Source organism: Xyrauchen texanus, chromosome 27 (assembly GCF_025860055.1).
Source record: "Xyrauchen texanus isolate HMW12.3.18 chromosome 27, RBS_HiC_50CHRs, whole genome shotgun sequence".
Lineage (NCBI taxonomy): Eukaryota > Metazoa > Chordata > Actinopteri > Cypriniformes > Catostomidae > Xyrauchen > Xyrauchen texanus.
The window spans coordinates 18,561,620-18,575,137 of NC_068302.1; the positions used below are offsets into that span (position 1 = coordinate 18,561,620).

The 13,518-nt window shown below is 39.9% G+C and overlaps 1 protein-coding gene and 1 long non-coding RNA gene across 2 annotated transcripts in view; one reads left to right on the forward strand and one right to left on the reverse strand.

Moving 5' to 3' along the window:
- Positions 1 to 472: 472 nt before the first annotated feature.
- hmcn2 (hemicentin 2) overlaps positions 473 to 13,518 on the reverse strand; it is a 99,250-nt gene continuing 86,204 nt past the window's right edge. The window contains exons 68-81 of the mRNA XM_052094072.1: positions 11,389 to 11,541; positions 10,045 to 10,182; positions 9,632 to 9,753; positions 9,087 to 9,327; positions 8,913 to 8,972; positions 8,661 to 8,780; positions 8,229 to 8,363; positions 7,422 to 7,541; positions 7,045 to 7,170; positions 6,643 to 6,771; positions 5,983 to 6,294; positions 4,509 to 4,628; positions 2,670 to 2,796; positions 473 to 858 (exon numbers count right to left, since the gene is read on the reverse strand). Coding sequence (XP_051950032.1) covers positions 480 to 858; positions 2,670 to 2,796; positions 4,509 to 4,628; positions 5,983 to 6,294; positions 6,643 to 6,771; positions 7,045 to 7,170; positions 7,422 to 7,541; positions 8,229 to 8,363; positions 8,661 to 8,780; positions 8,913 to 8,972; positions 9,087 to 9,327; positions 9,632 to 9,753; positions 10,045 to 10,182; positions 11,389 to 11,541 — 2,282 coding nt within the window. The 3' untranslated portion in view covers positions 473 to 479. The remainder of the gene's footprint in view (positions 859 to 2,669; positions 2,797 to 4,508; positions 4,629 to 5,982; positions 6,295 to 6,642; positions 6,772 to 7,044; positions 7,171 to 7,421; positions 7,542 to 8,228; positions 8,364 to 8,660; positions 8,781 to 8,912; positions 8,973 to 9,086; positions 9,328 to 9,631; positions 9,754 to 10,044; positions 10,183 to 11,388; positions 11,542 to 13,518) is intronic.
- LOC127620820 (uncharacterized) lies at positions 8,394 to 11,497 on the forward strand. The gene is made up of 3 exons (XR_007967815.1): positions 8,394 to 8,589; positions 8,669 to 8,785; positions 11,381 to 11,497. It is a non-coding gene; the product is annotated as an uncharacterized LOC127620820 (long non-coding RNA).

A 13,518-nucleotide genomic window follows, 5' to 3' on the forward strand; every position in this document is an offset into this window, starting at 1 on the left:
TTTTTTAGGGCTCATTGTTTTTCCAAAAGATGTAATACTGGGTGGATCCTGAAATTTTCTATTAAAGCACCAAAAATAGTTAAAAATTAAACAGCCCAGGCAAGACTGGTTTAAAAAATACTACAATACTTTCAAAGATTAAAAGGTGCAGTGTATTTATTACCTTAATGATAATTCAATAAAACAACATTCTGAAAAAATATGTGACAGGATTGTAATCCAAAGACTTTATGGTTTGGACATGATACAATGCCCTTGATAGGTCTTGGCTTTGAATGTTTGTCCAAACACACACACGTTGATGTTGCACTCTGTCATAGTTAACATTCATAGCTAGTGTTGTCTGTCCAACTACAAGAGGGCACATAAATAGGTGGCAATTAAGTTAATTTACTAATGCTTCTCCTATGGCCCAAAAAGCAACAGTACATACAGGGCTGTTCTCCGATGTTTGTGGCCCCTTTGCAGTCTTAAATGACTCAGTAGGGGTATTTGGAAATGGAGATATAGATTATAAAGATACTCTGGTAGGTAATGCGCCCCTGGCCTGACAGAGTAGTGGCTTGTACCCGAAGCTGCACCAGGCCAGGCAGATCTAAAGGCATTACAGTGAAGATAATGCCTCTTCCTGCTTCATCTTTGATCCCAAATGGCCTCTCTCCAGTGTCTCCTCCTTGCTCCAGGACAGTGAAGGATGTGTGGCCTTGGAGAACGCCTGACTCAGAGAAAGCTGACAAACGCGCCACATTGTGGTGAGCAGGTATGCCTAGCGGAAGAGTAAGGAGCTTGTACTGGAGAAGAGGAGGAGAGCTAATGGTGGCGCAGTCCAGTCTGGGAGTGCAAGGTCTGTAGCAGGTACTGTGGTGAGAGCAGATATATATTACAGATGTGTATACATTTTGGCTGTTTAATATAAATTAGTGCTGTCAGTTGATTTCAATTTGTAATCATGATTGCTCACTTTTAGTTAATTGTGATTAATCACAGATTTTGAAAGTGCTGACCTTTGACTCAATATATATATATACTTTGTTTTCAGGTCAAAAGGTATTTCTTTCTTTCTTAGGAAACAAAACAAAATTTAACAATGTTTTATTAATATTTTCCAAAGTCTTACACAGTATAAAGATAGAAATGCTCTAAAATAGCACCAATGCAAGTAACATTAAACATTTCCCAAAGTCTAAGTGGGAGGTTGACTCATTTAAAGAACTGGTCCCCATAGGTTGCATATTCATTGCAATGTGCATTAAATCTCTTAAACCCTTATCCTCTACACAAAAATAATTGGCCGGCAGGATTCAGGGTGTAAAGTGCCACTTTCTACTTCACATGAAAAGCACTGCAGACAGTGAATGTGTCCGGAATAGCATGCTACTCATACTATTACTGCTTCTGTCATATCTATGTAGAACAGACTAGTATGGGTGTATGCAATTCTTGAAACGACCAACATATTGTTTTGCTTTTAGCGCTGGCACGGCCCAGTGCCCACATAATGATACTTCATACAAATTGTCTGTTAATCATTAGCTGATGGTTGAAAGCTAAGCGGCAACGGGTACGAAGTACAAATTATATGAACATTTAAAATGGAGCATCGACAGACCCTCTATGGGAGAACTCCAACAAGCTCACTCATCAGTGCCAAATACACAGTACAAGTTCAGCTTGTAGATGATAGTTAAGATTTTACGTGCTTCTGTGGTAAAATTACGACATACAAAGGACAAAAGTACTTTTATTTTTTCCATCTGGGTTTATTTTGTAAAGGTCCTTTCTCCATCTCTTGATCATTGAAACAGAATCACTGTTGTGTTTTTCTAGTGTGTACAGTTTAATGACACACTAGAAAAACACTGCAAAGGTTCCACCCTATTCCAACCAGTGTTCAGCACTCACATGGAGCTGAATAAAATGTCAGAATCGAATGTAAAAATTGGTAAATGCATTAATCGCGAGTATGTTATAAATTCTGTAAAAATTGGGATCAAGGCTCATCTTCTAAGATTGCCCCTTTTCAGGATATTTTTTTATGACAACTAAATCATATTTACACCGATCAGCCACAACATTAAAACCACCTGCCTAATATTATGTAGGTCCCCCTCGTGCCGCCAAAACAGCGCCAACTCACCAAAATTGCACAAAGCAGTTCTCCGAGTTACTGTATATTTTGTCAGTTTGAACCAGTCTGGCCATTCTCTGTTGATCTCTCTCATCAACAAGGCATTTTTGTCCACAGAACTACCCCCTCACTGGATGTTTTTTGTTTTTGGCACCATTCTGAGTAAATTGAAATTGAAACGTCTTGTTGATGAGAGAGGTCAATGGAGAATGGACAGATTGTTAAAACTGACAAAGTCTATGGTAACTCAAATAACCACACTGTCTAATTTTGCTGAAAAGAATATCATCTCAGAATGCTATTCTAAGATGTGGGTTGGCACTGTTTTAACGGCACAAGGGGGACCTACACATTATTAGGCAGGTGGTTTTAATTTTGTGACTGATTGGTGTATTTCCAGTGATAATATATTGGGTGATGCATTATCATCCTGTTCATGCGAAACCTATATCTACATATGTTGCAATTTTTAAATAAATGGACATTGTTCTTAAAGGGGCCATCTTCCCCCATCTTTCTCTACATTATAAATGGATCTTACCCTGGGCTTCGTCCTCTGTGGTAGCTGACTGGGCAGGGTGTGTCAAGACACTGGTATCCCCCTCGTGTGTTAAAGCACATTTGATTTGATCCACACTGGACTCCTTGTACAGTACACTCATCAATGTCTACAAGAAAATTAGATTTTCAGAATTTTTTTAAATGAAAAAGTATTTATCAACATGAGTACGTATCTGAGCTTTTGGCAGCAAGTCCCAGTCACACTAGACTTTGTGCTTAATTCATTCCTATTAAAACAAATCCGAACAAGGGAGACCGGAAAAGAAAATAAATACCATGGTCCCCAGTGGGCGAAAGTTCAAGTTTGGTGAATTCTGACCTGCGAATCCAGATGACTAGGGCACGTGATCAATAGAAGATCAAAACACACACTGGCCTCTTGGCTTAATACAAAGAAATATATTTCAAAGATGAATTTTTTTTATTGATCCAGGAAAGCAAGCAGACAATATCCGCATTTATACAATATATTTACACTGATGAGCAACACATTATGATCACTCACAGGTGACGTGAATAATGTTGATAATCTCCTAACAAGGCCACATGTCAAGGTCTGGTTAGACAAAGATGTAAGCTAACAATCAGTTCTCATAGTCAACGTGTTGAATGCAGGAGAAATGGGCTAAAGACGTGAGTGACTTTGAAAAGGGCCAAATTATTATGGCAAGATGACTGGGACAGAGCATCTCTGAAATTGCAGTGGTGAGTACCTACTGACAGTGGTCTGAGGAGAGATACAAACCACAAACCAGTGACAGGGTGTTGGGCACACAAGGATCAGTGATGGCTACGAAGGCTATACCGTCTGGTCCGAACTGACAGAAGGTCTATTGTGCCAAAAGTCATAGAATATTTGAATGACGGTTACGGGAGGAATGTGTCACAACACACAGTGCATCGCACCCTACTGCGTATGGGGCTGCGTAGCTGCAGACTGGTCAGAGTGCCCATGATGACCACTGTCCACCACCGAAAGACGGAACTAGTCCTTGGAGCAATGGAAGAAGTTCACCTGGTCCGATTTGTCATTTTCTTTTACATCATGTGGATGGCCCTGTATGTGTGCACCGTTTACCTGGGGAAGTGATGGCATCAGGATGCACTGTGGGAAGACAACAAGCTGGTGGAGGGAGTGTGATTCTCTGGCAATGTTTTGCAAGGAAACCCTGGGTCAAGCCATTCACGTGGACGTCAATTTGACACGTGGCACCTACCTAAAGATCAATCGTTGGAGACCCTGTAGACCCTTTCATGGCAATGTTATTCCCTAATGGCAGTGGCCTCTTTCAACAGGATAATGCACCCTGCCACACTGTTTTGTGAATGGTTTGAGGAACATGATGAGTTCATGGTGTAGCCCTGGCTTCCAAATTCCCCAGATCTCAATCCGATTGAGCATTTGTGGGATGTGCTGGACCAACAAGTCTGATCCACTGTGGCTCCACCTTGCAACTTACAGGATTTGAAGGATCTGCTGCTAATGTCTTGGTGCCAGATACCACAGGACACCTTCAGGGGTTTTGTAGAGTCCATGCCTTGGCGGGTCGGCACGCACATTACCAACAGCATATTAGGCTCATGATGTTTTGGCTCACCAGTGTGTGTATACTCTGTGTGTGTATATATATATATATATATATATATATATATATATATAATATTTTTATTTGTGTTAAACCAGAAGCCCTCCCACGTGACAACATATTCTTGTCCTTTGCGTTGTCTGAAAACATTGTGTGTTACTAGTGTGTTACTAGTGACTAGTGTGACCATCTGTTTATCAATAACTGTAGTATAAAATGGAGAGAAGATTCACCTTTGCAGGTTCGGCCGTTGGATGATAGTTGGTAACCTGGAGGACAGGTGCAGTGGTAGCTTCCTATAGTGTTTTTGCACTCATGTTGGCAAGGCTTTCTAAATGCACACTCGTCGATATCTTTGAAGAAGAAAAATAATGTTTTGTTTAAATGTTAGTTAAGCTTAAACAACAGATTTGAATGTAATTCTTTGGGCTTTCAGTCCATATAAAAATGCCCCCAAATGATGATACTACTTATTGTGGCAGCATTGAATAGACATTACAAAAAAGTGACTTTAGATGTCAATGTTTTATTCATATTATTTCAATATCATTGAACATAAGCTTATCACTGGTCTGCAGTCCTTAGCAATTCATTTTACAATTGAGTTTGTCAATCTCTCTGGGGTACACGTAAGTGCATTCACACTGAATGCATTCTTGCATTCCATCTGCACTATTTTTATAATTGTTATCTGTTGACATGCAGAAGCTGCTTTGCTGTTGTGTCACTTTGTTGTTTCATCAGCATCCTGTATAAGTGGGTTCTTGTTTATTCTTTGCTTGCTGTTGTGGTTTAGGTGTGAGCTATTTTTGGAGACCTAGAAAAACATGCTTTGCATTTAGCTGATTCAAAGTTGTATTGCTCCGATGGTTAGAAACAAAATGTATCATTACCGAATGTACGTATGGGTCAGCTGGCATGATTAAATGCTCTATATTCTTTTTATCATTCATTGTACTAAATGATCGTGTTAATTTTAACCACTCTAGTTAATACATTTTATATATATATATATATATATATATATATATATATATATATACACTCACCTAGAACTTTATTAGGAACACCTGTACACCTACTTATTCATTTGATTATCTAATCAGCCAATCATGTGGCAGCAATGCACTGCATAAAATCATGAAAATATGGGTCAGGAGCTTCAGTTAATGTTCACATCAACCATCACAATAGGGAAAATTGGTGGCATGATTGTTGGTGCCAGACAGGCTGGTTTGACTGGTATAACTGCTGATCTCCTTGGATTTTCATGCACAACAGACACTATAGTCTCTAGAGTTTACTCAGAATGGTGCCAAAAACAAAAAACATACAGTCAGCGGCAGTTCTGTGGACAGAAACACATTGTTGATGAAAAAGGTCAACGGAGAATGGCCAGACAGGTTTGAGCTGACAGAAAGGCTACAGTAACTCAGACAACCACTCTGTACATTTGTAGTGTGCAGAATAGCATCTAAGAATGCAAACACATTGAACCTTGAGGCGAATGGGCTACGACAGCAGAAGACCATATTGGGAACTATTTTTAGGACCATACTGTTCCTAATAAAGTTCTAGGTGAGTGTATATATACAGTATATATACACTGTACAAAATTATATATAATTATCTTTTCACCAGCAAATATTACAACAGCACATGCAGACTTAATGGTATGAAGCTACAAGACAGTTTAATGTTACACACCTACGCAAGTGCCATCCTTGCTAGTATACCCAACTGGGCATTCATGCCTGGGACGACGTGAAGATCCTAAGTGCTCTGGATGAACTGAGAGGCGAGTGAGGTAGGGTCGCTCTAAGGTAGAGACAAGCTGGGGGCGCAGCCTCGCTTGTATCCGGGTAGTATTGGTAAAGATTTGCCCTTTCTCAAGCCCAGCACAAGAGCGACCGTCACCCAGGAGGACAGTTCCAGGTGGGCACATGCAGCGAAAACTGCCCGGAACATTACGGCACTGAAAAGCACAAGGGCTGGGCACTTGCGCACACTCGTCAATATCTGCAATGTAAAAAATGTATTTTACTTGACCGAAGCTGAACTTATACAGTTATTCTGAAAACTTATACTTATACAGTTATTCTGAAAACTTATACTTAAACAGAAAGTTATACAGTTTTATATATTTAATTTGGTAGTACATATTACATTTTCACCATGCCCTTGGTCAGTCAACCACCCAATTACAGGTGACAGATACAGAGACAGGTGTGATTTGTCAGGACAACTATTTTAATCATATCTGCCAGATAGTAAGGAAATGTAATGCATCATATTCAGAATATAAAAATAGCATACAGCACCTTTTATATATGAGTGGCATTGCTTGACTGTGTTGATGAATCTCACCTAAGCAAGGTCGACCCATGCCTTGAGAGCGGTATCCTCGAGGACAAACACATCCATAACCACCAATAGTGTTCTGGCAGATTTGACTGTAGCGACACATGTGACTGCCATCCTGGCATTCATCTATGTCTGCAAGTGACAGAAAGACAAGTCTCATGTCAAATACAATTATTTGTTATTTCTAAGGAAAAATAAATCATGCACTATAGATAACAGCTTCTAATGGAAACATATATATGGAAAAATAGATTTGAAAGCGCTACTTGCTAGAAGGACCTCATCCTATAGTTCTCGAGCCAAACTAACAAAGGCTTTTTAACATTTATACAAGCAAACGTTCCTTGGAGTATAATTTGTTCCACCTAAAACACATACAAATTCAATGAATGTATGACACCTTACCTACACATACTCCATTTTCTGCTGTGGTCATGCCTGCTGGGCAGCTGTCGAAACACTGATACCCTCCATCCATGTTTCTGCACTGCTGATGAGCTGGACAGACGTTCCTCAAACACTCATTGACATCTGATTACACACAAATATAAATTATGTTAGGTAATACTTCAAGCTTGAGTGAAGTGTTGATTTTATTTATAGTAGCTTAATATTGCCTGTGTGCTAAATGAAGGCAATACATGGATCATTCCTAGATTCCATAAAGTATGTGGCTTTGGTCATTCCTAACTGGTTTGATAACAGCCACAGACATATTACATTGTACAAAATGTAGCCATTAACCTCTGAAGTTTGATGCAATATTATAAAGTGACACTGACCTAGGCAGCGATGCCCCACCAGCTGGTATCCTGGGTGGCACGTGCAGCGGTAGGAACCCAGAGTATTGAAACACTGCTGCTGGCATGGAGAGATTGCTGATTCTTGACATTCATCCACATCTGAAAGACAATATCTGACAGTTTAATTGCCTCTTTGTTCTAATTTAGATTGTGAATGTTCTAGTAGGTTTCTTTATTCTGAATAATCCCTTGCAGGTTTTCAAAATGGTCTAAATATAGAGTAAGATATCCACCTAACTTTAATCTACTGTACTGTATGAATGGTGCAATATTAACGGGATAGTTCACCAAAAGTAAAAATTCTCTCTTCATTTACTCACCATCATGCCATGCCTGATGTGTATAACTTTCTTTCTTCTGCAGAAGACAAACAAAGATTTTGAAAAATATCTCAGCTCTGTAGGATCATGCAATGCAAGTGAATGGTGAACAGACCATTCAAGCTCCAAAAATCACATAATGGCAGTGTAAAAGTAATCCATAAGACTCCAATGGTTAAATCCATATCTTTAGAAGCTAAATAAGTTTTGGTGTGAAACAGATCAATATGTAAGCTTTTTTCTATCAATACCCACTTTATCATTCTAACAATTCACATGCTTCATGCATATCCCCACCTAGTGGGCTGAGCATTACATTTTGGTACCCATTCACAAAGGACAAACAACAGAGATATTCTTGTAAAGATCTTTGTTTGTGTTCAGCAGATGAAAGAAAGACATACACATCTGAGATGGCATGACAATAAGAAAATCTTAATTTTTCTTGTATAGTGGTCAAATTAACCTTCACAGCTGGTGCCCACCACACTGGGTTTGAAGCCTGAGCCACACTTGGCTTGACAACGATACGTCCCCACAGTGTTCACACACAGCTGGTTGGGATGACACAAATGTGAACCTTGGGTGCACTCGTCAATATCTGTGACACAACAAAATCAAAGTTTAGAACAGATCTGTTTCATTTCCAAGCAAAAGACATTTAGAACTGCAAAAGTGATCTTTTGCCAACAAAGTGAGTTTACTTTTTTCCTTTTGTTTTTCAATTTATTGTGCTGATATCTTCTTGGGACCTTATACTCAACCTCTATTATGGATCAAGCCAAAATCTTTTAAAGATATAATTTACTGCACAAAAAGTAATACAGGTAGGTGAATTTTATTAAACCTCTGACACAAAATATAGAAGGGTAGGATTAATGACTGATTTAGTTCTGACCTTGGCAGGTGTTTGACTCAGTGGAGATAGTGAATCCAGATGGACACACACAGGAGAAACCACCCATGATATTATTACATGAGTGGGAGCAAGGAGAACTGACTGCACATTCATCCTCATCTAAGGTATCAAACAAAATCAAAATAATTCACAACAATACATTCTATAAAAAGATTTTCATATTTAATAATATATTGAGGTCTTTTATAGCTAATTAACTAATCTTAACTGTTTTAAAGATTACTGACATACCAGCACAGTAAGATGCTGTGTCCAAGACAAAACCTTTTGGACATGTTTCCCCATCCCCCTCTAGACAGAAATGGAACACTGATTAAGCACGTTTGATTTGAGATATCATTTGTGAAACATATTAACGCTGTATATTTTTGTAAATGAAGAAACTAAATTAAAGTAATAACTGACCTGGTATGAGTAAGCTTGCAGTCATCCTGAAATCTAAGCTGAGAGTGAAAAGGCTATAGGTGCTGGTTATTCCTGTCAGTCTGAGGAGTTGCAGCAGGGGCCCCTGACGACTCTCTGGCCCCTCAAACACCACAGAATGATTGCAGCGCAGTGTCATAGGAGCCCCATCCCACATGTGATTCTGTGAGGCCCAGGAATAAAGCTGTCCGGAGCCTGTCTGCACATACGACTCGTCAAACTCCTGAGAAATAAGCAAATAAAGGAAAATGTTGATACCACATCCATCCTGCACTGTTTGCTACAATTGTAGTTTGATTTCCCCAAATGTTCTAACACTGTGGCTCTGTAGTACTAGTGTTTGTTTGAGCATCCCAAACAGCCATACATAGCAACATTGGCTCAACCTATTCTGTGAGTTTGGAGACGGACTATTTGTTGACCTGATCAATGGTCTGTGTATATAAATAATTCTGCAATCTGTTTGGTGAGGCTAGTGGTGCAGAAATTACACACTTTAGTTTTAAGTTTGAGTTTAAAACACTAACCAGTAAATTGAGAGTAGATGACAAAAGCCTAGGAGGAACAAAGCCGTTGATCACAACGTCCACCAGCAGAGCTCCCTCCGTATCGAGACCTCTGGCCACATGAGTCAGCTTCAAGATCTCTCCTGTGATTACAACACAAAAGACACATTCAGCTGGAAAACTGACCCTCAGAGCATGCACTTCATGAGTTTAAACCATTTTGAACAAAGACTATCTACATTTAAATATATACAACTGAATATTTGAGTTTGGGTTTCTCCCCAGGAAATGAAAAGGGTTTTTATTCACAGGGAAGTTATTTCTGTCCTGTGTACTTCAAAACTGTTAATTCCTTTGCTGCAATAATACCAATCAATTTACTGTAGCTCTTCAATTGGGCATGCTCTAATTTACAATCCATGAAAGGCTCTTACCTGTCTCAAACTCCAGTTGAGATTCCTGTCTGAACTGTCCCTGTGTAAGGGAGAAGCCATTTTGTGTCTCCGGTGATTGATACACAGTTGTCCAGTAAATTGGGGCAAATACAGACACAAGCACTCGCAACAAAGGACCTGTAAAGCAAGCAAGATTCACACTTCAGTACATCAAAATCCAAACAAAAGTGCTTAATTGAATCAATGCAATATGAGTATGTTTAAAGGGTACGTATCTATGTTCCCAGTGTCCTATGTTCCCAAGGTCCTAGGTTTCCCAGATTTATATGGTACATACTGAACACATGAAAAAGGGTCCAAAACGGACACGTATTGATGCATTCTCGGCCGACCGAGGTCGAATCGGCCCCAAACTCAGGTCGATGGTAGGCCTAGTGGTACCCTAGCGGAAGATGGTGGTACATAAGGCAGGGGAGCCGCGGGCGTGCCCCCCCCATGGCCAAACGTCCAACAAGGACACATATCGATGCATAACTCGGCCGAGCGAGGTCAGATCAGCCACAAACTCAGGTCGATGGTAGTCCTGGTGGTACTCGAGCGGATGATGCCGGTATATCAGACTGGGAAGCCACGGTCGCTTCCTTACACCTACACCTATCCCTACCCTTACACAAATCCTAACCACAAAGATTAAAAAATGTAAAGTTTGTAAAATTAACTATACAGCAATTTAAAAGTTATATTAAAAGAATCATACAGCTGAATCAATAGGTTGCGACAGTGATGCGAAATGTTATGAAAATGAAGAGGAGAATGCTATGCTAAGCTAACAGGCTAACCGGAGAGAACAGAAAAACAATTAATTTCACCATTTATATATTTGGTTATTATATATTAAGTTATTATTTCTCATAGTCACATTGTTGAGACAGTATGAATTACACAGAGATTGCACAGGATTCTTTCAGCCAATAGAATCACTGTGATCCAAGGAGGTGTTACTTCATGGAATGGGTGTTCCTTGATGCTGTCAGATACACTTGGGAAATGGGAATGTCAGATGACAAACAGCACATATTCATGTTAACAAGGAACAATATTTGCTTGGGCAAACACAGTGGCTTTGTTCAGGAAATTAATCTATTAACTAGGGCTAATTATTTATTTTCTTGACCCCCTAGGATCTGTTACAACAATGACAATATAATGTTTTTACTTTTCACCTCTAAGCTTGAATGATCACTTCTTCTGTTCTTGTAAGTACTGTTCTGATTAGACAGTGGTGTGACATAATGGTTGAGTAAACTCTGGCACATGGTGAAATAAATAACCCTGTGTAAGCAAATGCATTATATATTTTATGTTTTTCCTGTAGGCACTTACCAACACTTGGTGGAATGTTGTCAACATGGGCCTCCAGTGTGCTGGTGCCCTCCTCTGCATTCTCTGTGATATTGGCCTCCAGAAAGGCCACTCCAAACTCCTTCTCATTAATCATGCCTATCAGACTGCCTCGAGCACGCCGTGGAGACTCCCCTACACAACAGACAATAAGCAAGAAAGAGACATTATGTCAGGGTTCTTGTAGTCTGTACCATCACAAACTGTATGATGCAAATTTTTTTAGATTAAGAGTTCAAATCTATAGTAATTGCCTGGTGGTTATGCAACTTTAGAGAGTCAGAAAAGTTTCCGAATTCTGTTTGTTAGGCTACAACAATGAGTGCTTTTGAATATTAAGTAGTTGCTGGATTTTTCAAAGCTCCTGAGGTTCTGATAAGAGTTTTGACTAAGGCAATCTGTAGCAAGTAATCAAGACATCTTGAGCACACTATGGCTGGGCAAAGTGCAAGAAATATTTTAATGAATAAATGTTCGCAATACATCGTCAACCCCACGGCCAAGGGATTGGTGAATATTCTTGTTTTTAAAATGAAATAAAAAATGTTAAATATGAAAAACTTAAACCAAAGATATTACTAAATTCAAATTGCACATTAAACAAATAAAAAACAATTTTAGGTTCAAGGTGAGCTTGTTTAGGTGGTATACACATGTATAGGCTATAGGTGAACCTGCATAGTTGTGTTCACCTTGCATGTCAAGAGAGAACTGCTCCATCTAAATAAAGAAAACTAAAGTTTGAGCACCTCCTGAGATGGTCTGAGGTAATTTGCAGCATTCTCATAGACACTATACTTGCAAACAGTTTTTAGACGACTGAAACAAAAAGAGTGAGAACTCTTTACATGCTTGTGTTCCACGAGACTGCACACCTTTCAACAAACAGTGAATAAAAACCCACATCGATGGCTTTTCTTCCATCAGTTTTTCAATATATAATAGTGCATTTCTTCAAGCACGTGTCATGTGACATCATGAGACATACAGTTAGCCCACAACAGTGGTGTGTAGATGAGCAAAATGACCCTTTTTTGAGGAGTTAGCTCTTGAAATAGTTGGTACATTAGGACGGAAGGAAATTGTGACCATAAAGTCACAATAATGTTGTCTATTAAAAAGTCTATTACTCTGGTATCTTTGATTTCAGATAAAAACAAACAAACTGTGGTTTACCATTTTATCAGCCCTTCCTGTCTAATTTTGGTGTTCTTGGCCAAAATAAGTTACAAAGAGTAACGTCTCGGGTTACTTAACTGTAACACCTGTTCCCCGAAAAAGCGGAACGAGATGCTGCGCTGATTTAGCGCTTTGGGAACATCTTTTAGGAGTGACCAGCTGTGAATGTGTGCAACACGTCAATGAAATTAACTAGAATTTATAGCCTCTGCCGATGACATCATCAGGATGCGCCGGTACCAGGGTTCCGCTTTTTCAGGGAACAGGGGTTACAGTTAAATAACCCGAAAAGTTCCCTATCAAAAGTTACACTTTGATGCTGTGCTGATTTAGCGCTTTGGGAACGAGAATACCCACGCCGCCGCACTGTGGATATCTGGACCCCTTACGGTTGTGTAGTTGTGCTCACAAGAGTGTGAGAGGTCTCAGACATGAGCTTGTGATGTTGACTCAAGGATGTACGTATAAGAGCCCGGTGTGGCATGAACATCCAAACTATAAAATCTTATGAATGTATGTAGTTAGGACCAGCCAGCCGCATTACAAACATGCTGCAGAGGGACACCTCTAGCCAAAGCTTTAGAGGAAGCAACCCCCTCGTAGAATGAGCCCTGACACCAACTGGCGAAGCTTGACCGAGCACCTCATAGGCCAGGGCAATAGCATCCCTCACCCAATGTGACATTGTTTGTTTGGTGGCGACCGCAATGGCAAACGAATAGTTGCCCTGACTTAAGCGACTGGCTAGTGTGGTGGACGTAAGCCTGAAGGGAAAGGACTGGACACAGTCCGTGAAGTTTCTCCTGATCCGGCGTTGTAAATGGCGGGGAACAGAAGAGTGACCAGATGAACAGCCGAGAAAGGAAACTTAGGCAGGTGCAAAATTGCTTTAGCCATTACTGGGGCAAAATCTAAGCAGGATGGCAGGACAGA